This window comes from Marmota monax, unplaced genomic scaffold (assembly GCF_021218885.2).
Source record: "Marmota monax isolate L192 unplaced genomic scaffold, Marmota_monax_Labrador192_F-V1.1 WCK01_AAM20220418_F8-fsc00072, whole genome shotgun sequence".
Lineage (NCBI taxonomy): Eukaryota > Metazoa > Chordata > Mammalia > Rodentia > Sciuridae > Marmota > Marmota monax.
Window position 1 is genome coordinate 588,817 of NW_026692356.1, and position 26,649 is coordinate 615,465.

General features: G+C 39.0%; 1 protein-coding gene across 21 annotated transcripts in view; it reads left to right on the forward strand.

Moving 5' to 3' along the window:
• Positions 1–26,649, forward strand: part of Kiaa1217 (KIAA1217 ortholog) — a 417,045-nt gene that overhangs the window by 301,014 nt on the left and 89,382 nt on the right. For all 21 annotated transcript variants that reach the window (XM_058578583.1, XM_058578584.1, XM_058578587.1 and 18 more), the window contains 2 exons: positions 13,893–14,091; positions 17,869–17,962. In XM_058578583.1, the coding sequence (XP_058434566.1) occupies positions 13,893–14,091; positions 17,869–17,962 (293 nt within the window). The remainder of the gene's footprint in view (positions 1–13,892; positions 14,092–17,868; positions 17,963–26,649) is intronic.

Consider the following 26,649-nt stretch of genomic DNA (forward strand, 5'->3'; position numbering starts at 1 on the left):
CAGGTCTGATTTTAGAATTCTCTCACCTGTCAGTTTGGTGCTGGGGGATCCTGTCATTAAGAAGGGTCCCCTCCAGCCCACCCTGCAGAAGCCCTCGCTCCCTGCTTCTGGTTCTACCTTCAAGTCCATTCCACATCCCGGGGGGTCCCAGGCACATGTGATGATTGTCCCAAACTGCATGGCAGGCTCCTTCCCCATGTCCTGCAAGCAGCCTGCCTTAGTCACCACTCAGTCTTAGGGGTACCTCTACCAATGATCAGGATTCTGGGGAGCAGAGTTTCCATTGCCAGACTCCTCCTCCGCCACTCAGTTTAACCCATATCCCATCAACATTTATACACATAAATCCTTTACTTCCATCAAATCAGATCACAAAGACTTAGGGAAGTTGATCACTCCTAGCAAAACTGTCATGGATTTTATGTTTTCAGATCCCATGGGAGATAGAGCAATTTTTGGTTTGCATATCTGTTTGTTTTAAGCTTCAAAATGAAGGCTAGTGAGATATGGATTTCTCCAAACTGCCCACACAGTATTCCTCACCATTCTCTGAAAAAGTGTTGGGCCTGCCCCTCAGACCCCTAACAGGAAACTGAGAAACATCTACCCAGAGAGGAACGGCAGCTTACTGGGTTCCCGCCCTTCCTGACTGGCTATATTTCCAACTTTATTGCCTTCTGCTGTAGATCTGGGGAATAAAATAGCAAGGAGTCAAATTTGAGTGTTCCTGAATCTCTCAATGGCTGCATGTGACATTACCCAGACTTTAGGGTCCCCTGAGGCGGGGGGTGGGTACACCAAACCCAGCAAAGGCCAGGGATTTGCAGACTGATGAAAAGTGCATCCCCCAAATGCTTCCTAAGGTGCTAAAAGGGGGATGATTTCCATGAGAGTCATAGGCTGCCGGGGACTACACTGGTGGGACAGGACCCATGCAGAGCTGGGCACTGTGGCACGTTCACAGGAAGGGCGAAGGTGTGGAGCCGAGGAATGACACTGAGAGAAGAAAAGAGGTGGGGAGAGTTGTGACCAAAGAGCAAGACTCTGGGAGGTCCAAGCAGCCTGTATGTGTGACTTTGAAAATGAGCTTGAAATAGGCACCATGTTGCATAACTACAGTCTCAGCTACTCAGGAGAATCATTTGAGCCCAGGAGTTCAAGGCCAGTCTGAGAAACATAGCAAGACCCCATTTCTACGAACATTAAAAATGATGTTATTTGCCGGTAAATGGAGGGAACTGGAGAATATCATGCCAAGTGAAATAAGCCAATCCTGTAAAACCAAAGGCAGAAAGTTTTCTCCAATATGCGGATGCTAATTGGCATTAATAAAAGGGGTGCTAGGGAAGAATAGAATTACTTTCTATTAGGCAGAGGGGAGTGGAAACAGGGGAGAAGGTATGGGGGTAGAAAGGATCATAGAATGAATTAGACATTATTACCCCCCATGTGCATATATGATTACACAACCCGTGTAACTCCACATCATGTACAACCAGAAGAATAAGAAGTTATACTCCATTTATGTATGATGTATCAAAGTGCATTCTATTGTCATGTATAACTAATTAGAAAAAATAAAAATAAAACAAACCAAAAAAATTAAAAATAGGGCTGAGGTTATAACTCAAGTACTTGCCTAAATGTGTAAGATTGTGAACTTGAGTCCCAGCACCACAAAAAAAGAAGTTAAATAAATTTTTAATTTAAAAAATAAAAATGAGTTTGAGAAAGTAAAATGTTGATCCTATGATTTGGAATCCCACAGGTGCAGGTCTTCTGATGTTTGTTTACAATATTTGTTGTCCAAGGATAGCTTTGCATTTTTGTTTTGTTTTGTTTTGTCATTAGCTTGACTTAATAGTGTAAAGGAGGCACCCCTATCACCCTCTACCCTGAACATGTCTTCTGGAAACTCTTGGTGATCCTGAGTTTTGTGCATTAGGGTATAAAAAAATCACCACATTAACACTTCCTGACCCCTTTCTCCCCCTACTTGAGGACCAAAGAGGTTGCATATTTTCAAGCATCATAATTTTCTCCCCACTAGTAGAAAATCAAATAAGTTCTTAGCAATTTAATTCATGATACTATATAATGGTGGCTTTTAAAAAGTCTACATGTATCAATATTAAAAACTAGCATTTCATAGCACAAAAATTTTCTAAAGATATTTTCATTTATCTGCAATAGTTGTTGGTTATTACTGTGTAGAATCCTAATATTTTTGCAGAGAAAAAAAATTTTAGATGAGCTCAGACTGTTTCTCACTAATGTCCATAATCTCCATGCCTAAATTTGCTCATTGTTGTGACCAAAGAAACCACAGGATATATAAATCTCCTAGGTGAAGTGACAACCACCTTTAAAACAAAAGAAATCTTTCTGATGCTGAGAAAAGATGCTTTGGAAAATCTGTGTAATTCATACTGTGTGTGTGTGTGTTTCTGTGTGTCTGTGTGTGCACCTGTGGTGCTAGGGATCCAACCTGGGCCTTGAGTGTGCTAGGGAGGTTAGGGAAGTGCTCTACCACTGAGCTGGACCCACAGCCCAAGTTACATTTTTCATATTGCTAAAAGGCCAGTTGATTTTCCGACTCCCTCCTCCCTCAAACAAGAGTATTGTACTTTTACCCTTTAGTTATTATATTTTTTTAAAAAAAATCTCATTCTTCCCTTTGTGGCCTTTACTCTTTGCTTTGTGTGATAGAATTTCAACACCCTCTGTTTTATTACAAACCAAAGAAAACTCCCAAATTCCCACAACTTCATTCAGATTTGAGCTCCCAGGTCAGATTATGGGGATCTGTGAAAGGAACACTATTAAAACAGCAACATTACTTTGACATTCTTTTTTGCTAAAATGACTTTTCTTTAATTTGTTGACTGTAAAAAAAGAGGAAAAAAAAAACCACAGAAAACAGCAATATGGTAGATATTACAAAAGTAAATGGATGCCAACATCTGTTTATGATCAGACAGGCAGCTGAACATGATGGGCAAGATCATTAGCTAAGTGAGTCCCACACATGACTTCTCTTTGCCTCAGTTTTTCTCATCTTTGAAATGGGGATAATAGTAGTGATCGCATAGAGAAGATTTGGTGAGTTAATACTTGGAAGAGGGTTTAGATCATTCCCTGGCATATAACAAGTGCTATGTACATTTTTGTCAAATTTTGAAAAGAAAATGTTTCCAGGATTATTTCAGGCCTAAAATATTCTAAAACTCCATATCCTTCCCTTTCTCTTCCTTCCCCAGAGCTAACCACTTGCTGAAGATGGAGGGATAACTGATAGGAAAATTTTGGTGCATCTGCTATATTTGCTGTACTCATCTACAGTGTGTCATTGTTGTGTTTATCATAAAACTTTACCTAAATGGATCGTACTGCATGCACCCTTTTACAATAAAGTTTCTATGGTTACTCAGCATTATCATTTTCTTTTTCAATTTATCCGTGTTGGTAGATATGATTCTATTCCATTTGTTACCACTATTTACTATTCCATTCTACAAATAAGCCACTGCGAAGAAATCCCTGACAAATGGTTCTGCAGTAAATATCCTGGAATAGGGCCTACTTCTGAGATTTCCTCTGTATGGACAGCTTAAAGACATAGCCAACTATGGGATGCACATCCTTAACTCTCCCAGGTGTCCCAGAGAGATTGTGCAAATTTACTCTCACCAGCAAGAAGTAACAGGCACCACTTTCCCATATGTCCCCACCAATACCTGAAGCTCTTACATTTACTGATTTTTGCCTCTGTGATGGGCATAAGATAGAGAGTCACTCTTTTTATTTGCATTACATTTTAAATTCCTAGTGAACATTTTAAAGTTTATTCGCCATTGGGGGTTTCTTCTTTGAATTGCCTATTCGTATCCATTTTGGAATATCCATTATTACCCATTTCTATTTGGCTGTTTTCCTGTTGATTTATAAGTCATCTCTAATTATTCTGAATACTAATCCTGGGTCGACCATGAGTGCTGTAAATATCTTCTTTCAGAATGTGATTTGTCTTCCTTATGTACAGCGTCTTTTGTAGTATAAAATATTTATTGTAATGTAGGATAATAAAGCAACATTTTGTTCTGTGGTTTACGATTTCTGTTGCCTTTAAAAAAAAATTTTCTCTATGCCAATGAGCTAGGAGACAACACCATGTATTTTTCTTCAGTTTCATAGTTGACTTTCTCACCTATAGATCTTTAGTCCATCAGGAACCTATTTTACCTATGATGCAAGATAGGGATGTATTTCTTACTTTTCCCATATGGAGAACCAATTTTCCTGACATCATTTATTGAATAGTCATTTCTCTAAGGATTTGTAGGACCAGCCCTGTCCTATATCAAGCTCTCACAATAACTCTTTTTCTAGGCCCTCTGTGTCATTCCATAATCCTATTTGTTCTGTGCCAAAACCACAATGTTTTACCAGTGTTGATATCTGGTAGAGCAAGTACTCCCACTTATTATTGTTCTTCAGAATTCCCAGATTGTTGTTATAAATGGCATATTTATTTAACTATATTCTCTATTTTCTAAAATAGTGTCTGCCTTGCTGTTGATTTCATGCATTGATCTTGCATCATTTAATCGTTTTGACTCCTTATGCGTTCTAATGATACCTTGCGGTTTTCCTTGGATTCTCTATTGTATCATCTGTGAACAATATCATTTCAGTATCCCTTTCTAATCCACCTGCCTTTTATTTCTTTTTCTTATATTAACTGTACTAGCTATCTCTTTCCATGAAGAATTTATAAAAATTCTGAATTTAAAGTCAAGGCTTCTATATTTCATCATTAAGCATTATGCTTATTTGAGATTTTTCGTGGATACCTTTCACCAAGCCTTCACAGGTGAAGAACACTCTCCACTATTCTTGTGTGTGTGTGTCGGGGGGTGCTAAGGGTGGAACTCAGAGCTTCACTGACCTATATCCCCAGCTCTCTCCTAATTTGCAGATTACTGTTTTGTTTTTTAAATATGATTGTGTTGGATTTTTCTTAACATTTGTTTGACTCTATTAAGATTAGTGTATAGTATATAGACATGTTTAGAATATATATAGAAAAGAAGTGGCAAAAAAGGATTAGCACATTTTTAGTTTACTATAACTGTTTACATTTTTTGAAGGGGTACTGGTGATTGAACTCAGAGGCACTAGACCACTGATCCACATCCCCAGCCCTATTTTGTGTTTTATTTAGAGACAGGGTCTCACTGAGTTGCTTAGCACCTCACTTTTGCTGAGGCTTGCTTTGAACTCAAGATCCTCCTGCCTCAGCCTCCCGAGCCACTGGGATGACAGTTGTGTGCCACCTTGCCTCGAATTGTTTACATTTTACAAATCAATGCTGTTATCAAAGAAGCATTCCATATTATTCTATAAAACTGGTAGGGTTTGTGGTGTAAATTTCATTTGATTGTGGTCCTATAATAGATCACGAATTTAAAGTAGTGTGATGGAGTTCTTGCTCTTCCAACCATAGGCCTAAACCTAATCTCTAGGCCTAAATGTATACTCAGAAATTGAAATATCGAAAATTAAAATTCAAGGACCTCTATGAATGCGCCTCACAAAAAAGATCAGTGTATAGTTTTTCTACTTATGTATATTATAGAAAATACTTCTCGTATTCAGTCATCTTTACCTTCCTACAAGAAACTGTTCTTGGTCATGAGGTATTTTTTTCATATATATTTGCTTTGCTCATATAAAAATTCTGAATTGAAAGTCAAGGCTTCTATATTTCATCATTAAGCATTATGCTTATTTGAGATTTTTCATGAATACCTTTCACCAAGCCTTCACAGGTGAAGAACCCTCTCCTCAATTCTTGTGTGTGTGTGTCAGGGGTTGCTAAGGGTGGAACTCTATTTATTAAGGGGTTTACACTGAAACTTGAAGTCCTTCCTCCTACTATTTGTCTAATATCTGGGTAAATACTAGTCTTATGAAGTGAATTGTTAACGACGATATTCAATTTATCTTACTCTTTACCAAATTAGAAGAAAATTTAGTTACAGTTGCAGTATACCTGCAATTAGTATATTTTTTTTCCACAGCATTTTTTATAGTGTTTTCTGCCTTAATTGTTGAGTAACCTGTAAGACTGAAATGCTGGCTTGGTTGATATTTCTGTATGTTCTGTTGTGACTTTACATGATATATATTTTTTTTTACGTGGACACGTTTCATCTCCACATAAAAGGACAATAAGACCCATTGAGAATGAAAAGTATCACAGTGCAAGAAATCAGCATTGGTGTCTTTCTTGTTAAATACATTCATGTCTTTAACACAGCCAGAATTCCAGAAGTCATTAGCTGATTCAAGACAGTTTTTATAGAAATGCCTTAAGATGCTTCTTTCAGTGGCACTATCATTTCACTGAAGGCCCAATTGTACAAAATAGTTACAGGGTTAAACACTGATATGCCATTACCAAGACTCAGTGCTGAGAACAAGAATCTCCAAGCAGGATCTCCATCCAGCGACTACTGTCTGTCGGGTAGTTGGTGGAGTAAGACTCTGCCATATTTAACTTCCTACATGTTCATTTCTTTTAACACGCCCTCACGGGTTGTGCCACAATAGTGACTCTTTAAAGTACATTCTAAATTAGAATTTGGCTTAAACTTGCTATTGCCTGGAATCTCCTGATAAGATTTTCCAGAGGACCTCCAAGTTCGCATTATAACGAATAAAAGATGAATTAATTAAAAGACTTAGCAAAGTCTTATGTTGCCTTAAATAGCAGTTCTCCTAGGGAAATAATAATGGGTTGATTTAATCCTTTTTAGATTCTGCAGCAAAGGTTTGGTGTTCCTCAACTGAAGACAAAGACAGCAAAATCTAAGAGTAAGGTGATTGAAAAAACAGAGTTTCCAGACTTTCCATGGAGAATAAAATTCCTACACTTTCTTCCTCCCAAGGCAACTGTCACTGTTCTGCTTTGTCACCTACTTGAAAAGCTGTTCCACAGGAAGGGACTTAGGCACGTAGGTGTCCTCTCTGGACAGAGTGCATCTTGGAAGTTTACAGGGAATACACAGCCGTCTTCAGTTTGCTGCTATGTTTGAAGCAAATTTCATGTTTACATTGAAACTTGAAGTCCTTTCTCATACTATTTGTCTAATATCTGGGTAAATACTAGCCTTATGAAGTAAATTGTTAACAACAATATTCAATTTATCTTACTCTTCACCAAGTTAAGAGAAAATTTAATTACAGTTGCAGTATATGTGTTAGATGTGAACTGCTAACTTCCAAGGAATAGTGTCATTTATGGAACCACTGTAGGGGTTAAAACACAGAAAGTGGCCAGAAAGCCCCTCCTAGAAGAAAGGAATTATGATTCTTTTGTTGCCACTGTGTTCCCAGTTCCCGACACAGACCTGGCACATGATAGGGCCTTATCTAGCCAATGAATGAAGTCATTTCTGTAGTCCCAGTAAGTTTACATCATAAGACTCTTAAATAGTCTCTTTTAAAAAATATTTTTAGTTGTAGATGGACACAAGACCTTAATTTTGTTTATCTATTTTTTTTGTGTGTGTGTGGTGCTGAGGATCAAACCTAGTGCCTCATACAGCTAAACAGGCACTCTACCACTGGGCCACAACCCCACCCCTTGAACAGTCTCTTAAGGATATGCTACTGTGATAACTACACTCTGGAAGCTTTTGCTTAAATACCAATATCTTCCCCATTCAGATGCCAGTTTACATTCTTGCTCCCTTAACTTAAAGGTTTTATTTGAGCTGCCTCTCTTGATCCTTCTCTCTGGCTTAAAAAAATTACCCAGTTAACTGAACAAGATTCCCAGTTGGCCGGTCTTTTCAGATGTGTGGAAGTTATCTTTTAAGCACACTTATGTTAGAAAGAAGATATAGGAAGTCATAAAGTGTGGGTGAACTGATTGCCCAAAGACAACCCCTCTTAACATTTTGGTATGTAGTCATCAAATTGGTGGGCTTACCATGAAGCTAATGTCATCAAAGTTCATACTATGTAACTTTTCATTTTTAGGATCCTCAAAATTTTAGGTATCATCACCCACAAAACCTGGCTCTATCACTGCTCTCCATGATAGTTATTAATAGACTTTTATAAATGTAGTTCCTTTCCATTTTGTAATATGCTTTTCCACTTAATGAAATATAAATTTTGGTTCATTGTCACATGCTTTTAGAATCCCTTTTAAAAACAGTGTAGTGTTCCAGTGAATAGATCTATTAAGATAATTGATTTACTAAATTACTTCCCTATTTTTGGACAGAGACTTCCCCACCCCTTGTATTGTACTTACAAATTTGCTTCATTTAACATCCTGCTTTGTGCCTAACTGTGTAAAAGTTGAATTACGGCTCAAACTATATGTGTATATATGTATTTGAGGGACTTTGAATATATATCCACAAATAGACCTTCAGAAAAGTAGTATCAATTTACTTTCCCAGCAGTGATATATGAGAATACCCATTTTCCTAACTCTTATCTAAGCTATTGTATTATAAAAACATTTGCTGATTTCATAGGTATAAAAAGATGTCTTGTCTTTTAATTTATAATTTTTTTTCTTAAGTGGAAAAATAAGTCCAGCAAGAGCTCTCTATATATTTAGGGCATTAGCTCTATGCCATTGGTAATGCAAACAGTAATTTGCATAATCAGCAATTGGATTCAGAGAAATTAAGGAATTTAGTTCATTTGGAATTGTCACATTATCTGCCTGCAGAAGATGCCCTTTAGAGGAAATTGTATTGCCATTCCAGAAGACAAGCATACATCATATTAACTTGACCACCTTACAGAGAGAATTGAATTTATTTTAACTAAAGATATTTGAGCATCTACCAGGTGCTTAATAGTCTACTGTATATTACCATCCAATGAGGGAAACTGACACATATACAACTAGCTGTAATGCAGAATTAAAAGCCGTGCTGGCAATTTCAACAAAACACAGTGTGAACACATATGTGAGAGGAAGTTAATTTTCTAACTCATAATGGAAAAGTGATGAAGGAGGGGTTGACAAAGATCGTGCAGAGGAGGTACATGTGATGTGCGTGTCAAGCAAAGAAGTGGTGAGAGGGCCATCACCAGTCAGGGGCACAGCCCTGGTGCAAATATTCATGGCAGGATACCCAAGGAAGGTGGGATGATCTGGGGTCATAAGGCTGGAAATTGAGGGGCCACACTGTGAATTTCCTTGGATACCTTAAGAAAAAGAAGATTTCCTGCACTGTGGAAGTAATTCTGAGATTCCAGTCAATAAAAATATATAGACACAAGCCTGAAGGGCCTGCCAGCTGCATTTTGTTTAAGTGTGACTTAGAGCTTTTGCTGAAATCCACGCTGCCTTCGCAGTCATCAGGGTGGGAGGACACTGAAGGACCAGGCTTCTCAGAAGGACTCCAAGTGCTGTGAGCTTCATTCAGAACCCTGATGCAGCTTTCCAAGCTCTCTGTCGCCCCAGAGCCCCACCACTCCACCTGGCGGGTGGATTGTTTTTAACCATGGGTTGGCATTTTCTTCAGTAAAGTTAGAGACAGGAGATCGCTGCCACCTTAATGGCTGTTAATTCAGAGACTGGTGAGGGGCAAAGGGGGATTAAGAAAAGACAAACATTTAGAGAGAAAGGTGGGATCAGGTGGGTACTGTCCTCTGATGGAGGAACAGTGACCCAGAGCTGGCTCCACATGGTTATTATATAGGTTTTATCATCAAAAGTTTATTTGTGAGAAAGTTTCTGGAAAGCAGGTAGACTTGAAGTGACCCATTATGGTTACCTTGCTCTGTTCAGAATCTTCTATTCCTAGGAGTCAGTGTCCGTGACTCAAGGTTAAAACTGACATCTCTGGATGTTTGCCCAGAGAGACCAAGGGCCGCTGTGTCATAGCAACTGGGGAATGTTAACCCTACACTCATGTACAGGGAAATCCCAGTGCAAGTGCACCACAACCTCAAGATAATCAGACACCCTGATTCACATCACCACTCCCCACAGGAGATAGCTTCCTGAACGGCCCTGCTCATGCCTCAGCATCTTCAAGCTCATGGTCAGTCTAAGTGTGAGGACAGCTGAAGTTGTCCCGGCAGGTTGAGTGAAAGGATTGGACAAGGCTAAAGGCAGAATTTCAGAAGCAACATGTCTCAAGGGAGAGGTACTGGTTCTGTGGATTGACAGAATTGGATATATTTCTTAGTAAGTAGCTGTAATTTTTACGCAAGTTGCTTGATTGGCCCTTCAGAGCTTCTATTTCCCTATCTGAAATACTAGTCTTACCAACAACTTGACGAGGTGCCATGCTGATGGAATGAAGTAATGCACCCTATATCTGACATATAGTAGGCCTCCTAAAAAAGCATTTCTTTGTCCTCTTCCCTTCCTCATAAAAAGGGAGGTTATGATCCAGAGTCCCTCAGACATCCTCTGAATCTGAAGCAGCCAGGACTAACTTGGAGAGAGGATGTGCCAAACACGCTGAATCTCTAGAAACCATGCGGGTTTTAGCTTATCACTGTGCCAACAAAACGCCACTGTATATTAAGAGAATTCCTTCTGAGTTTAAGCATTTCTAAATACCTTTCCTGAATCAAGTGTGAAAAGACTGCTCTTCTCTGTTTGTAAAGGCATCTTTCCCATCCACCCTGGATTTTCACGTTCTGTAACTGGACATGTGTACCCAGCTGGCAGCTGCGCCAGCCAGACCTGAGGTAACTAGAGTTTAGACCCCCATTTTTTTTTCCCACTCCAGAGCTTACAAATTCTATTTCAAGCACACACACGTACAGAATGCAGATGTGGGGATGAAAATCAGGCCCTTTGGGGGAGTGAGGCTGTGACATGAAACTGGAGTGAGACCACAAGTGGCTCATCTGCAGTGGCCTCACCCCAGGCCTAGTGGGGCCCAGACCTCAAGGGCGGTTTTGGCCTTTTGATATAGCATTAGCAATCACCTGGGAGAGTGGCCACACCTCCCATTTGGGGCAAGACATTGCACAACCTGTGATTTAGGCAGGCTCGAAAGATTTACTCTATACTCCGAGGAACGTGGAACCATGTGGAAATTCTAGAGAACTCCTTCCCTGAGGAAGCTGAGGGGAATGGAGCTGCTTATGCCTGCCCGACACAAGAGGATTACGCTGGTCAAAGAAATTGCCACTTCAGAATGTATTCCTAATGAGAATACCAACCAGAGGCAAAGCTGTTTGGCTGTGGACATCACCTTACAAAAGCTCTTACAGCTCACACAGACTGCATGTGACATCCTCTTTGAATAACAGATAATTTATTCATTCACTCAACAAATATTAAAAAACTTACTACCTGAAAGGTACTATCGTAGGTACAAAGGACGACAACAACAACAAAAATGTGTTTTTTTTTAAATCTCTGATCTCATGAAATTTATATTCTAGGAAGAAAAACTAACAGTAAACAACATAAATAATTAAAATGTAAATTACATATTTACCTCAGATTCTCAAAGGTGTTGCTATTGTCTTGGTTCCTGGTTGCTGTTCAGAAAGCTACCACTTTTCTGATACCAGTGCCTCCTAAGTGACTTTGTCCCCGCCTTTGGGAGATTTTACAGCCCTCTGCTTTTTCTTGTCATCTCCAATGTCTCAGTGACAAGCCTAAATGCATGTTAGAGCGTTTCATGAATGCTTTAAATCTTCCGTCTTGTACTTCAGTTTGTGAGAGAAAAAAAGAAAAAGAAAAAGAAAATTCTTGGATTATTTTTTTGGGGAAATTCTCTTTTTCCTGATATCTTACCCAACGCCCTTTTATTAAGACTATGGTGCTCTGATGTCATTCTCTATTTTTCTTATTATTGTGCTTCTCCCTTTCTCATCCCTTAGTTCTGTTTGCTCTACTTTCTAAGATTCCATCAACTTTTTCTTCTTCACCGAATTTTTATTTCTGCTGCATGGTTCTCCAAGTGTTCCCCTGTGCCTGAACTGCCTCGCCTCTGCAGAGTTTCTGTTTCCTGTTTACTTTGGTCATTACTTTCAAGGTACAGCCATTGATAAATACCTGTGAATCCTGTGAGTCTAAATGTATGGTGGAGACATGGTCATACCAGCTGCAAATTTTATACATGACACTCCACATATCCCATGACCAGACGACATCTAAATATCACACTCAAAAATCTGTTGGTCACCTTCTTCCAGCAACTCAGTGTTCTAGGGGGATCCTTCAGTTTCCTGACTGGGGATTGAGCCCCTTGGCTAGCATTCTCCCCTGGGCCTGGGCATCCTGAATCCAGTCTTTGGATAGAGCTCTTCAGTCTTCTGATGTGAGTGCACTGAGGAATTCCTTGGCTGAGTAGTTCGGAAAGGGAGAGGTGGACATCTTGCCACACACTGGGGAAGAAAAGACTTCAACCAGGCCTCATGCGTTCAACTCACTGTTCCTTCCTCTCCTTTCCTGGATTTCTGTGGCCCTGGATGTTGTAGGTCAAGTTCTTCCCTTAAAGATGTAGGTGTCAACTTTGTCTCATCTGCTATGATCATCAAAGTTAAGGGTCTTATTCAAGAGCACACAGCCATTTTTTCTCTCATCTTTGTCATTGTGGATTCATGTCTTTTTGATTCCTCATTGCCATTTTAAATGGAATTTCTGAAGTAAGTAATAAATTTGTCTCAAGAACTGCCATGTTTATCTAGACGTCGCTCTATTCTCTTATTAGTCTCTCCTGTTAAGGCTTAGTGAAGTGGTGGTCCACCCTCCGTAGGGTCTCACAAAGATTCACATTCAGTGTTAGGGTCTTAGATATCCTATTTCAGTGATGTGTTTCTGAATAACAAATGACCATAAAACATAGTGACTTGGATCGATGGCAGTTATTTATTTGTTTATGATTCTGCAATTTGAGCAGCGTTTGGAGGGAGCATCTGATTTCTGTTCCATGTGGCATCCGCTGGGATAGCTCATTCACATGACCAGTCAGTAGATCTGGCTATAGAATGAGTGCATAACTGGAGCCAGGAAGACTTTGGTTCTTTGTGTGGCCTCCCGCCTGTGTGCCTTGGTTGAACTCCTGGAAGCGGATCCCAAGGTGCAGCTCACCTAGAGGAAAACCTCCAGTGTACAAACACATATCAAGTTTTCATTCTGCATCACACCTGCTAATAATGTTCCCATAGCCAAAGCAAGTCACAGGGCCAAGCCCACAATCAACGTGGAAAGTGACTACACTCTATAGGGGAATAAAATCTGAGAAATGTGGTTCACTGGGGACCACATACCCCTTGGAATTCTATCATTCTGTGATTCAGTCTTGTGTTTTTCTTTGTGTAATGGACTTTTTCCCATTTTATTTATGTAATGTTGCTGTGTCCAACTCTTTTCCTGAAGCTAACTTAAGATGGTATAAATATACAGTAGGTATGAATTAAAACCACAGAAATATGGTTGCATTTCCACTAAAAATGTTTCTGAATGGACTACAAAGACTTAAGCTCTGTAGCTTACCCTTTGCTATAATGATTATGTTCCTGGTTAATGAAAGACATGGAAAAAATAACCCTAAGGGATTAGGTCCTAAGTATACCTTCCAAAGGAATTAAATGCTACCTTTCACCTTAGGCTAGCCGAGGTCAGTTCCTTATCTTTTTGGTTTTAAAACAGTGGTTAATTAGCCTCTTTAATACCTGCCTGGACTCCGGAGAATAAAAGCAGGATGCTTATGTGATAACCAGATAGTGCATTCCTTGGAAATTCCAAACATATATTCCTTGTCACATGCTTTTCAAGTTTGTCAAGAACATCTGTAAGTGCAGTAGGACAGACACAGCTTACCTTGTGCTTCAAGTCCTCTGAGTCAGACTAATAACCATGCTCTTTTTGCATGCAGGGGTTCTCTATCTCCAGTACGGAGATGAAACCAAGCAGCTCAGGATGCCGAATGAAATCACAAGTGCAGACACGATCCGTGCTCTCTTTGTAAGTGCCTTTCCACAGCAGCTCACCATGAAAATGCTGGAGTCGCCCAGTGTCGCCATTTACATCAAAGATGAAAGCAGAAATGTCTATTATGAATTAAATGATGTAAGGTAAGTAGTCACGTCATTGGGTTTTGTTTTTTTTTTTTTTTTGGGGGGGGTGCTTCCTCCATGTGTTGTATTTATGGTTTGTTTCTCTCTACCATATGGTATTTAGAGGGTCTTTTATCTCATCCCAGTGAAGAAAGCACAGCCATTATCATGATTGGCAGGATTATTCACCCAGGTGTGAATTCACTCTCTGGCTTTCCACAGTTCATTTGCAAGGCATAGTTTATAAAGATGGAGGCAAAAGACTTTTGCATGGATCTTTGAATATGACATCAGATCTTTCAATGTCATAAACCAGAAAAGAACATTAGAAATGATCCAGCCCACCATTTCATCTCAAAGTCAGGAAAACCAAGGCCCAGAGAGTTGGTGGAGAAACTTGGTGAGAATTGAAAGCAGTACTCAGGACTAGAAATTTCCAAACTCCCTCTCAAGTGCTCTTTCCCCTGTAGACAAAGACTGTGTCTGTTTAGGGTAGTGATCCTACTGGGTCATTATTTATACCTAACAAGTTAGAATACAAGCAATGGACTCATCTTTATTGCCTAAAAGAAATGAGACTGAAAAGCATTCTCACTTTCCATTTGTTTCTTTGAGAGTGTCCTTTACCTAAGAGTCTCACTTTTCAGGAGGGCTTTCTCCAGGACACCCAGATGGATGTACTCTAAAACTAGACTATGTAGACTCATGGTATTGTAAATGGCAAAAAAACAGAAGCATCCTATTGGCTGTAGTGGTGGTTACAGAAGGGACCCTTTTGAACAATTCTATTCAAATAACCTGAGAAACAGGACTTAAATCACTAATATGGTGGCCTTTACTTATTTTAGAACTCAAGAGATTATTTAGTGGATAATCTGGCCCTTTCATTTTATGGAACCAGAATCTCAGATAACATCAAAGTTAAGGTTCTTATTCAAGAGCACACAGCCAATTAAGCACTAAGCCCCACCCCAAACCTGGCTGAGGACATTCTCAGATCATCAAGGGCAGAACTGGGGTTTCTGGATCCTTGCCCCGTGGTGATAGCAAGCTCTCCTGTTTTGTTATCTTGGAAATAACGAGTACCACTTTTTAAAATATGCCTTTAGAGGACAGTAAATGTAAACCGATAAATATCTAACAATGATCACAAATGACATATTTAGTATTGTGCCAAGATTAATGAGTAATTTAGGGCTTTCAAAGTTTGACACATGCCCTAAGGTATAGGTGCTACCTATTACACAACCTTCCTGCTTCTTAAAAACAGTTTAAATATTCATGAGTACCAGAACATTCATGCTTGTTTTTGATATAAATTATTAGCCAAGCTATCACCAAAACTTTTTTTTTAATTTACAAAGCATAAACTTAAACCTGAAATAATCACATTATGTTTGAAGACTGTTTGCAATAATATAATCCCATGTAGTATTTTTACATGGACATGACATTTTATAACAATCGTATTTCCGCACTTAGAGGCATGGAGGGATGCTGCAATAGGAAGTAGGTATGAAACTAAGCACTCTTGATTTTGGAGCTCAGGGCTGAGGAGAGGGTTGTAGACAATTGGAGCTCACTGTCTTGCAGCCTATGGGAGGATTGCATAAGTCTGCTTCCTAGAGCCTTTCCCAAGACTCAAAATGTGGTTCATTTGGTTCCTTTTTGCATTATTTGGGAATGTTGGAAAGCAGTTAACAAAGAGAAATTAGAGGAGGACTAGGAGGAAACAAGTCATGGTCCTCCTTACAAATCCATTTGGTAAGATTAGTGAAAGTAGCACTTGAAGGGCAGTCACTTTAAACACTATCATTCCCAGTGATGCTTACATTTTTTGATCGAAAAAATGATGATCTTTTTGATCTTTAAGCTGCAGTACTGATACCCTGATTTTTTAAAATCTCATTTAAAAAGCTTAAGTGGAAAGTCACTGATTTGTAAATTTTCTATAATTTTACTTCTCCAGTTTCTTTGATTTAAATATTTAAAAAGACCTAAAAGTGTTCAAGCAGGGAAAATACTTTTGTTGGATGATGAATATAATATTTATGCTAAATGATCACATATATATCCTTCCTGAGAATCACTCTCTCTCTCTCTTTTAAATATAAAAGATGGTTCATTTCTATTTCGTTTGAATGGTAGAAGAAATTTTCACCACAAGCAATATTTTAAGACCAAAAAAAAAAAAAGTATCACATAGGCTCTAACTGAAGACAATGGCTTTAATCTAAACTCAAGGCAAACTTCATGTCACCTCCTGAGTATTTTTGAAGCAAGAGTGTATTTTTCTCACCATTTGGCTTATTTCATTATGTGTTGGGTTCTGTGTATTTTCCTTTGGGAAAATGCTGCGGAGTTCAGGTCAGAATACTGTGTTGTAAATGTCACCACCATAAATGCAATCTGGCCTTTTACTGTTGGTTCATCTCAGATGAACATGTTTCTAAATTAATCATAAACCAAGCTCATGTATTTTCAGAATACCTTTACAGTTGCAGTAAGGCTTTCTCACCAGTGAGGTTTGCAGTTTCTCCACATCGTCACACATGACTTCTGCCTCTAGCCAGAGGGTGTGTTCCTTTAGTGAATGCCCAAGGCCTTGCCTCTGCGACATTCCCCTTCTCATTAACTGAGCCCCTTTTAATAACAAGGGTTGTATGCTCCCCTCAGCAGACTTCTAACGAGCTCCTTGAAACATGGAACAAGTGTGCAAGCTTGGACTAGTCCTTGCTTCAAAGTAATGACTGTCAGGTATTTAAAGAAGAAGAACAGGACCAGTCAAAGAATCCTCTACTTCACTTAAAACCAAAACATAACCCAGTAATCCCAGTGATTGCAATCAGCCCATTAAATGCATTGCTGCACCTGGGAGAAGGTATTTGTCCTCCTGTACACATTTTTCTGAGTTTGCCCCAGCCATCACTGGAGTGGAATCACAGGGTAGACAGGGATGAAGGGACTTTGGATGGCCCTTCCAAGGCTTTACAGTGCGAAACAAGGACTTCGTAGACATTCATGTGCTCTTAAATAACTTTAAGGTAGGCACCAAGCAAGGTATGGGATATCTGTCTTTTGCTTGTGGGATGACTCATTGGCTGTAAGTGATAGGTTTAGAAGGAGAGAAGAATTTATCTGCTTCTATTCCTTTATGGCCTATGATTCAATTTGTATGTAGGAAAGTACATTTTAAAACCCACTGTGGAAGAAACAAATGCACTGTAAAGATATTAATTTAATTAATTTGGGTATTTTTTTAAGACTGCATATAACATTTTATTTTCTTTGCTGAACATGTTTGGAGACAAAAAGAAAAGAAAAAGAAAAAAGGCATTTGTGTGTGTGTGTATGTGTGTGTGTGTGTGTGTGTGCGCATTCATTAGATAAGCAGCAAACCAGGTGTTTGAGCAAAGTAAATGATTAAATATTTAAATATTAACCGAATCTCTTTGAACATATTGTAAACGTTGGAATTTTATTGTTTTTGAAAGCGTTAGTTTTCCACCCTCCGAATCTTGAAAGAAAGTTCTTGTTACCTGATATTTATGGGTGGAGAGCTACACTGAAAGAATAATACTTGCCCGAGGAACGAGACAAAGAAAGAAGAGCTGAAGTCGTTTTTCTTCTTTTCCTTATTTATATTTGCCTATTTTATGGTGAAAGAACTTTTTGTGTGGTTTCTGGTAGACACTGCCAGATTGTCTGTTCATGGCTTTTACCTGATCCCCCAGAGGAAATGGCCAGAGTCAGGCTTCTTTCATCTGCCATAGTTTTTGATGTTTTTGATTCCAGGAACATTCAAGACAGATCCCTCCTCAAAGTGTACAACAAGGATCCTTCACACGCATTCAGTCACACACCAAAAACTGTGAATGGAGACCTGAGGGTAAGCGGCACTGTTCTATTTTTAACTTTTCTTGGTGGGTCCAACCATCTCTTCTTCTTGTTCCTGCTTCTCATAGTCACACCCCACCACCTGGTTTTATGGGTTCTCCTCTGGTAACTCATTGTTTGTTCCATAGTAGAAAAATAAGATAGCCTCGTCATTTGGGGCAACCAGATTGAAATGGGAGTGTTATATACCCTAATTCACTTCACCTCTAAGCATGGAGTTTATATTTTATTTTTATCTTGGGCAAGGTGGGGTTTGAACCCAGGGTCTCCCACCTGCTAGGCAAGTTCTATATCACTGAGCTACACCCTTCCAACCCCTAAGCCTAGAGCTTAGAAAAAGCCTCATTCCAAGAATATGCTGAAAATCTTCTCCTTAATACACTAACTTAGAGGATCCCTTGAAATTTTTTCCTCCAACATAAAATTCACATACAAAGAGTGCACATGTTACATGGACAACTATTTATGTTCTCAGAGTGTGTCTTCCAAGTTCCTCACATTCTCTTTCCATTTTTCACCTTCTAATCCAGGACTGTTTGCTGTTGTACTGTATTTAATCTTAGCAGATCTTCTGTGAACCATGTTGTGGGCAAGCACAAACATCTGTGTGATTTAAGAGCTAAAAATCCTCTAGATTTAGATCATCTCAGGAGATCAAACAAATATTCACAGTACACAGGGGTGTCTTGAAGGAAAAAGAAAAAGGAAACTAAAAAAAGAAAATTTTAAGATCATATTCATGTAGTTCCACCAGAAATGGATTGAATTTCTAACAATAATGTTACATTCCTCTGAAGTAAAAATGGGAAGGGAAAATAAAAGATTTGGTTCTCAGCTGCACACCCCATAACCTGCCCCCCTACACATACACACATTTAGATGGCACTGCACCATTTCATATCATCTTTTCTATGGATTAGCTCTTAGTTGAATGTTGAAGGGTAACTAGAAAGGAAAAAAAAAATTACTAGCAAAGAAACTCAGGCATGATTCTTTCCTGGAGTTGGAGTATTGTTCCTGAGTGAGGTGTGCTATCTATCTCCTGATAATGCTTGTTGGTTTCCTATTGCCACTAGAACAAATTATGACAAATATAGTGGCTTAAAACACTGCAAATTTATGATCTTGTGGTTCTAGAGTCTTTAGACTGACATGAGTTTTGCCAGCCAATATAAGGGGTCACTAGCAAGGCTTTTCTGGAGGGTCTAGAGAGAATCTATTTTCATTTTTCCCCCCTATGTCTTCTAGCAGTCATCCACATCGATTTGTAATCCCCTTTCTCCATGTTCAAACCTAACAAAATAGCATCACTTTGACCCAGTTTCCATCGTCCTATCTCTAACCTGTTGTCTGCTTTTCAAGACATTTGTGGTAACAGTGGGCCTACACAGTAGTCCAGAAAAATCTCCCTATTTTCAAGTTAGCTGATTAACATCTTTAAACCTCTCTTTCCCAAGTACCCCAATATAACTACAAGTGCAGGGAGTTAGGGTACAGATATTATTGGGGAGCCACAGTTGTATCTCCTACAAAGGGTATGTGAGTTCAAGACCAAGAAACAAGTCAGGAGGTTCAGTTGAAATTGCTGGAAGAATTTTCTGTGTAATTCTGGACTGGAACGTGAGTAGGGACATGTGGAACCAGGGTCTACGTTTTTGGAGAAAAAGGCCGCTTATATCCTCAAATGCTTTTTTATGTCTAAAATGGTGTGTGAGTAGAACTGAAGTCTGTGTTGCTACTTTGGAAAATCTAGAATTTTGAGGTTCACTTTTAACCAGTTCTACTTCAACTATAAACCAGAGCTACATGAAGACAGATTGTGTCATGCCAATCATGAAGCATGGATAAATACTATAAGACACTGTGCCTTTTATTACTCTTTTTTGACATTCGTAGGAGTCTTTTCCCCTTTGGATATCTTTTTTTTTTTTTAATATGCTGGGCCTTTGAACTGGAGTTCCGTTATGCTTGGAGTTGTTTCTGTTACGTAGAGCCATTCCCAGACAGGCGCCCCATAATTGCCTTTGAGAATCTTGTTTATGGCTGGGAGGACACCTGTTTTAACTCTTAAGCAGATGTGGTGCCTACATAAGGACCTGCTGTGAGGACTAGAAGCATCAAATATTAACCATATGCACAAAGCCTCTTAAAATGCACAACTTTTGCTAAGGGTTTCAGCAAGTGGATCTGTTTTTGTTTGTAGATGAGATGACAACGATCACTTTCTAGGTTATCCACAGCCTACGTTAGACACCAGTTGTTTGTATAAGAAAGTCAACCATTGTCCTCAAATGAGGGGATGACAAATGTTCACCATCCAATACAACAGAAAAGCTTTTCTGTCTCAATAAGACTATTTAGAAATGAAAAAATAGAAACCAGCTAGATGCCTTTAGTTTGCAATTTGACCCCTCTTCACAGATTCTTTAAACTTAAAGACATGGAATTCCTTGGGCCTCACCTTTTGGTTCTGGAAGTTAGAATTCTTTTTCCTTTTCTGATGAATGTGTCTGCATTGCTATGAAACTACAGGAAGTTTTGTTGAGCCTTATTTGTAGCCCAGCTCCAAAACCCCATTGTTCATGGTAAAGAACAGAGCTAGGATCAGTTGTCACAGTAAACCAAGCTGCATGCTGGGTTTAGGGGAGCTACGTCCTCCGTATGTTTGCAATGTAAGTGTGGCCTGAAGGAATTCCACAGTAACCGCTTGCATGCGTCAGTCACTGCAGTCCTGTCCCTGATGTCATTAGACTTCACTTGCCAGCCTCTAGAGTCAGCCTGGGCCAGAACTCCCAGCTGCCCACTCCTTACCAATAAACATGCATATGAGAAAGACATTGGTTGGAACAAGTAGAGGGGTAACACCAGCCATGCTAGAACTTTGCAGTGGCCTCAGAGACTTTCCTGAAATGATAAATTTAATATCTTGCCTTTGAACAGAAAGAAAATGTTCAGATTGTATATCCAAAATTCCCAGGCATTTCTCCCAGAGCAGTTTTATGATAGAATGGCGTTCCTCAGGAAGTGTGTTAGACTAATGTATTAACTCTGAGGTTATGGGCCTCAGAGTGTACATGGAATTTATGCTTGGTGGGAAGCATGTGTCTAGCTTTTCATTTAGCATCTAGCTGAGCATTTTTGAGGCCAGGATATCTAATGAGACTTGTGGTTCTCAACTGGATCTGAGCCCACCCGGCTCTGATTTTTGCACACTGGTGCAAATCACCCTGATGTAATTTAATCACATAGCTTTTGTTTATTGCATCAGATGGTAGAGCTGATAATTCAGTTCCCAAGAGATCGAGCTTCCCATATGGAAGGGGATCTTTCACACAAATTATATAGGTACTCACAGGGTTTCTAATTCACAAATACATAACTTAAAATGAACCATTCCATTTTCTGGTTCTCAAAGAGTACTGGGTGACTTCCTGGTAGCTTTTTCATAGTTTGGAGGCTTCTTTACCGTCTTGTATATAATCAAGATTACTTCCCAAGATTCTTTACTCTCCCTTAATGCTCTCCCTCTTGTCTCCTTCTGTTAATTTCACTTGTCTAGGATTTTTACTTGTATACAGACAACTGCCAGATTTTCATTTAGATGATAACTCCCCAGAATTGCCCCTGCATCTTAAATTACTTCCTAATACCCAGATGAGTCACCGCTGCCCAGGCCTCTTCTATTTGAACTTTGTGTTTGATGCTGAGGAATGGTCTCCTTAGAAACCATGGGCTTCCATTACATCTCCATGTCTAAATTCCTTACCTTCATTCAAACACCCCCCAGCCTCCTTTATTCACTAGTGTTTCTTCCTCCCTTTTCCCCCTAAATGATCTCCAGTGTGTTCCCGCAGTCTTTACCAGTTTGGGGATTTTAGTTTTTATTTCTTTTGTCTGTTTTCTGAACTTTTGCACTTGTGGTTTTTATTTGACTACTGATTTAATTATTGCATCCATATGAATGACCCTTAAAACTGTATCCTAGTTCTGCCATCTCTAGAATTCAAGACCCAAATGTTCAACTTCTATGTGGTTCTTTTCATACTGGCCTGTATTCACGCATTTCAAATGTATCCTATTGAAGATAAAATTGCTGTTTTTTTTCTCCAAACGTTTATCCTCCTTGATTTTTTATTATCTTTTGAGGATAGATTGGTTACATTAGGGAGTATACATGTGTGCATGAATCTCTTGGGGGCTAGGGAATGTGAAGTCAATGATTCTTCTTTTGCCTGATTCTTGCTATTCACGTATTCAAACAGCCCCCAAAGTCTGCCCATTTCACGGTGCAAGGTCTTTTAAAAATGGCCCTTCTGCCATTGCCCACACCAATATCCTTATACTAGCTAACACATTTTTATCTAATTCTCAAGACAAATTTTTGAGACAGGCATTATAAGAAGTCCCTTTATTTATAGTTGATGAAACAGTTTCTTATGTTTAGAAATTATCCCAGGGCCACATGGCTAGAGAAAAAAGGCTGATCTTTGAATTGGGGTAACTTAGTTGTGGATACTAGGCTCCTTAGCTAGCATTCTGCTGCTGTAGTTACAATAGTCATTATTTCTCTACCAACTGCATCAGCTGCAGTTCTATTCTTACTCCCCAGTGTTTCCAGTTCCAAGATTCTGAAATGTCCTCTTCTTTCCCACATGTCTAACTGCTATGGGTTGGAGATGGTTTAAGGCTCATGAGCTGGAAGCTTGGTCCCCAACGTAACAGTCGTGAGATGTGGTAGAACTTTAAGAGATGGGGCCTGGTGGAAGGTGGATGGGGGTGGGGGGATCTATCCTCAGAGGAGATCAGTGTAGTTCTCCCAGGACTAGATTAATTCTTACAAGAGTAGTTTGTTATGAAGCAAGATCACCTCACATGCTTGGCCCCTTCCACACGTGGCCATTTTCCTTTCTGCTTCTTGGCCATGTTGATGCAGCCTGGCCTATAGATACTGGCACCAGATTGTCTGGGCTTTTAAGCCACCAGAATCATCAAAATCATGAGAAGAAGAAGAAGAAGAAGAAGAAGAAGAAGAAGAAGAAGAAGAAGAAGAAGAAGAAGAAGAAGAAGAAGAAGAAGAAAAAACCTCAGGCATTTTGTTATAGTAGCATGAAACAGACTTAAGACATTAACTTTCAAAATTCTGGTCTTCAAACATATTGCCGGACAAATTGTCTGATTCCCTTAACAAACTGCTGCCTTGAGAAAAGTGTGGTAAAGGAGCGCTGAGTTTCTCAGGACTTGACTATGTTGTAACAACCAAGTGCCATAGGCACACCAGTGTTTGGATACTGAGTTGAACAGACCAACTGTAAAAAAATGTCCTTAAAACTATTTGGGAAAATTCCACATGTGTTAGGAATCAGATGATATTAAGGTGAAACTGGTAATTCTGTGGGGTATAATAATAGGTTGGTGGTTTATTTTTTAAAATGAAACATACGAAAGTATTGCAGGTTAAATGACAGGATGAATGGAATTTGCTTTAAAACACTCCACCAAACAATAATAAAAATCTACACACATACAGGAAGTAGATGAAACAAAATTGTTGAAATGTTGAAAAATGCCAAAGCTGGGAGATAGGAATTCATTATATTATTTTCTCCACTTTTTTATATTTGACAGTTTCCATAATAAAATGTTTTAAAAGTAAAAACTTGCTTTTCAAGTCTAAAGAAAAGAAGAATGCCTATTCCATGCAGCTTTCCCTAACGCTCTGTTACGATTAATCTTCCCCCCGTTGAGGACACGTTGCACATTACCCTGGTGGTGTAGTCATTTAGGTCATGTTCATCTCATCCACAGACTGTTAGTTCTTCAAAGGCACAAACCATAATATGTTCATCTCAGTAGACCTCTGAAAGCCAGTCCAGCATCCTAACCTGTGGTAAAAGTTGAGTAAACCTCTTTACATGGATTGCATCGAGTACTATAATGATGGTGCTACAAATGCTGTATTATTCATTTTCTGTTATTAATGAGAACCCACTGTAATAATATCTCTCTGTTCTCATCGCCAGAAATAGTTGTGCTTCTCTTGGTTTATTTTTATCATATGGACACTTTGAATCTTGTAAGTGATCATTTTCCCTCTTTGTGTTGCTCCTCTAAAGCTTAGAATTAAATCTCTGGCCCACCCACAGCAAGGATATAGGCATTTGTGGCGGGTATTTTGTGTATTGGCTTTGTTCCTGGCCCCTCTCTTTAATTTCCCTACTTTCGATTTCTTCTTGTTGTACATTCCACTTTGACTTTCTTTTTTTTAAAAAAAATGTAATAAGTAATGTGAACTCTGTTAATTTCTTGCAGAATCTGACAGGATATAAATAGAGTTCATTCTATACCATTGTTGTCCAGAATGTGAGATAATAGACCTTTTTGTGTCTGCAGTAGACAATGAGTTAAAGTACTTTACATACTGTTCTGTTAGTCCACAACTCTGCAAAGTAGGTATGCTGATTTTTTAAAGATGATATAACTGAGGCCAAAGAGGTCTTTCCCAAGGTCACATGGCTTGGCGCTCACCTCTTTCCGTTTCTTTGAATTTAGTCCACACACTCCTTTCCTTCATATTTCCATTCAAGTTTAGCAAGTTTTGAAATGTACAAAATATACTTTATTAACATTTGTTTCATCTCTTGACACTATATTGTACCAGATTCATGGCATCTTTTCATGTTTCACTTTACCCCATCCTGTTCTCTGTTGACTGTACTAGAAAGATACCCTTAGGGGAGGTGGATAAGGAAAAAAGGAACAGGAAGTGTGGAACAAAGAATCCCAAGAGGTGGAAGCTTAAAAAAAAAAAAAAAAAAAAAAACACTCCTAGCTGATTTTCTCGTTTGTTCAAAGACTTCTTTGACCCAACCATGATATCCCCTTGGCTGTCACAATGACAGTGCTATTAAAAAATAATATTCATCATATGCTTGTCTGTGCTTAGCACCTTGATAAATGTTTTGCTTGTAGTTGTTCATCTCTGACGGTAAAAACAAGGTAATGTGAGAGTTCTTATTATCTTATTACCTGTGACAGATGAGGAACCTGGTGCTCATCAGAGAGGTTAGTGAACCTGCTCAAAATCACAGAGTCAGTGAGAGAGAGAGTGGGTCTCAAGCCAAGGAGATCTCTGGAACTGGCCTTCCTAGTCATTCCTGTGCTTACCTCAGTCCTTTCCCACTGCTGTCTCCAAGATCCATGTCTATGGGTCATTTCCTTTTTGTTTTTTCTTTTATTCTTACTTTTATTTTGTCTTTATTTTTTATATCTCATATTGGAGCCTTATACTTGGATATAATGGTGGGGATTCATTGTGACATATTTGTACATGCCCACAATGTGACATATAATTCAATCAATATTGTTCTGCAGTATTTACCCTTGCCCTCCCCTCTCCTTTTCCAAATCCCTTTTCCCTCTACCTTCACTGATCTTCCTTTGACTTTCACGAGAGCCCCCCCACACACACACACCTTTCTTTTACTATTTCCTCCCTCACTTTCTCATAGGAGACACAACCCATGACTTTTTGAGTTTGGCTTGTTTCATTTAACATAATGTTCTTAAGTTCCATTTGATTTCCTGCAAATGACAGTTTCATTTTTCTTCATGGCTAAATAAAACTCCATTGTGGAACCAGGCATGGTGGCTCATTCCAAAGATCCCAGTGGCTTAGGAGTCTGAGGCAAGAGAATTACTAGTTCAAGGCTGTCCTCCGCAATTTAGCAAGGTCCCAACCCACTTAGGGAGATCCTGCCTCAAAATAAAAAATAAAAAGGACTGGGGATGTGGCTCAGTGGTTAAGTGCCCCTGGGCTCAATCCCCAGTACCAAAAAAAGAAACAAACAAACAAAAAACTCCCTTGTGTATATTTACCACATTTTTTTAATACATTTGTCTATTAATAGACACCTATGCTGGTTCCATACTCTGGCTATTGTGAATTATACTGCTATAAACGTGGGTATGCATGTGTCATTATGGTATGGTGACTTTAATTCTTTAGGATAAATACTGAGGGTAGTATAGCTGGGTCATATGGTGGTTCCATTCCTAATTGAGGAATCTCCATTCTGATTTCCATGGTGGTTGTACCAATTTGCAATCCCACCAACACTGTAAAGTGTTCCTTTTTCTCCACATCCTCATTTATTGTTTGTATTCTAGATGGTTGCCATTCTGACTGGAATGAGATGCAATCTCAGTCAGTGTAGTTTGGATTTGCATGTCTCTAATCGCTAACAGTGTATTTCAGATACATTTGTTGGCCATTTGTATTTTTTCTTTTGAGAAGTATCTATTTACTTCATTTCCCCATTTATTAATTATTTGGAGGGGTTTTTTTAGTGTTTTTTTTTTTAGGGTTAAGGTCTGGTTATTAATCCCATCAGAAGAGTATCTAGGAAAGATTTTCTCCCGTTCTCTAAGTTCTCTCTTCACATTCGTAATTATTTTCTTTGTTGTGTGAAGTTTGTTAATTCAGTGCCATCCCATTTATTAAGTCTTATTATTTCCTGAGCTTTGGGGTCCTATTGAAAACAGTATTGTCTTTGCCTATATGTTGGAGTGTTGACCCTATATTTTCTTCTAGGAGTTGCATAGTTTCTGGTCTGATTCCTAGATCTTTAATCCATGTAGAGTTGATTTTTGTGCCGAGTGAGAGATAAAGGTTTCGTTTCA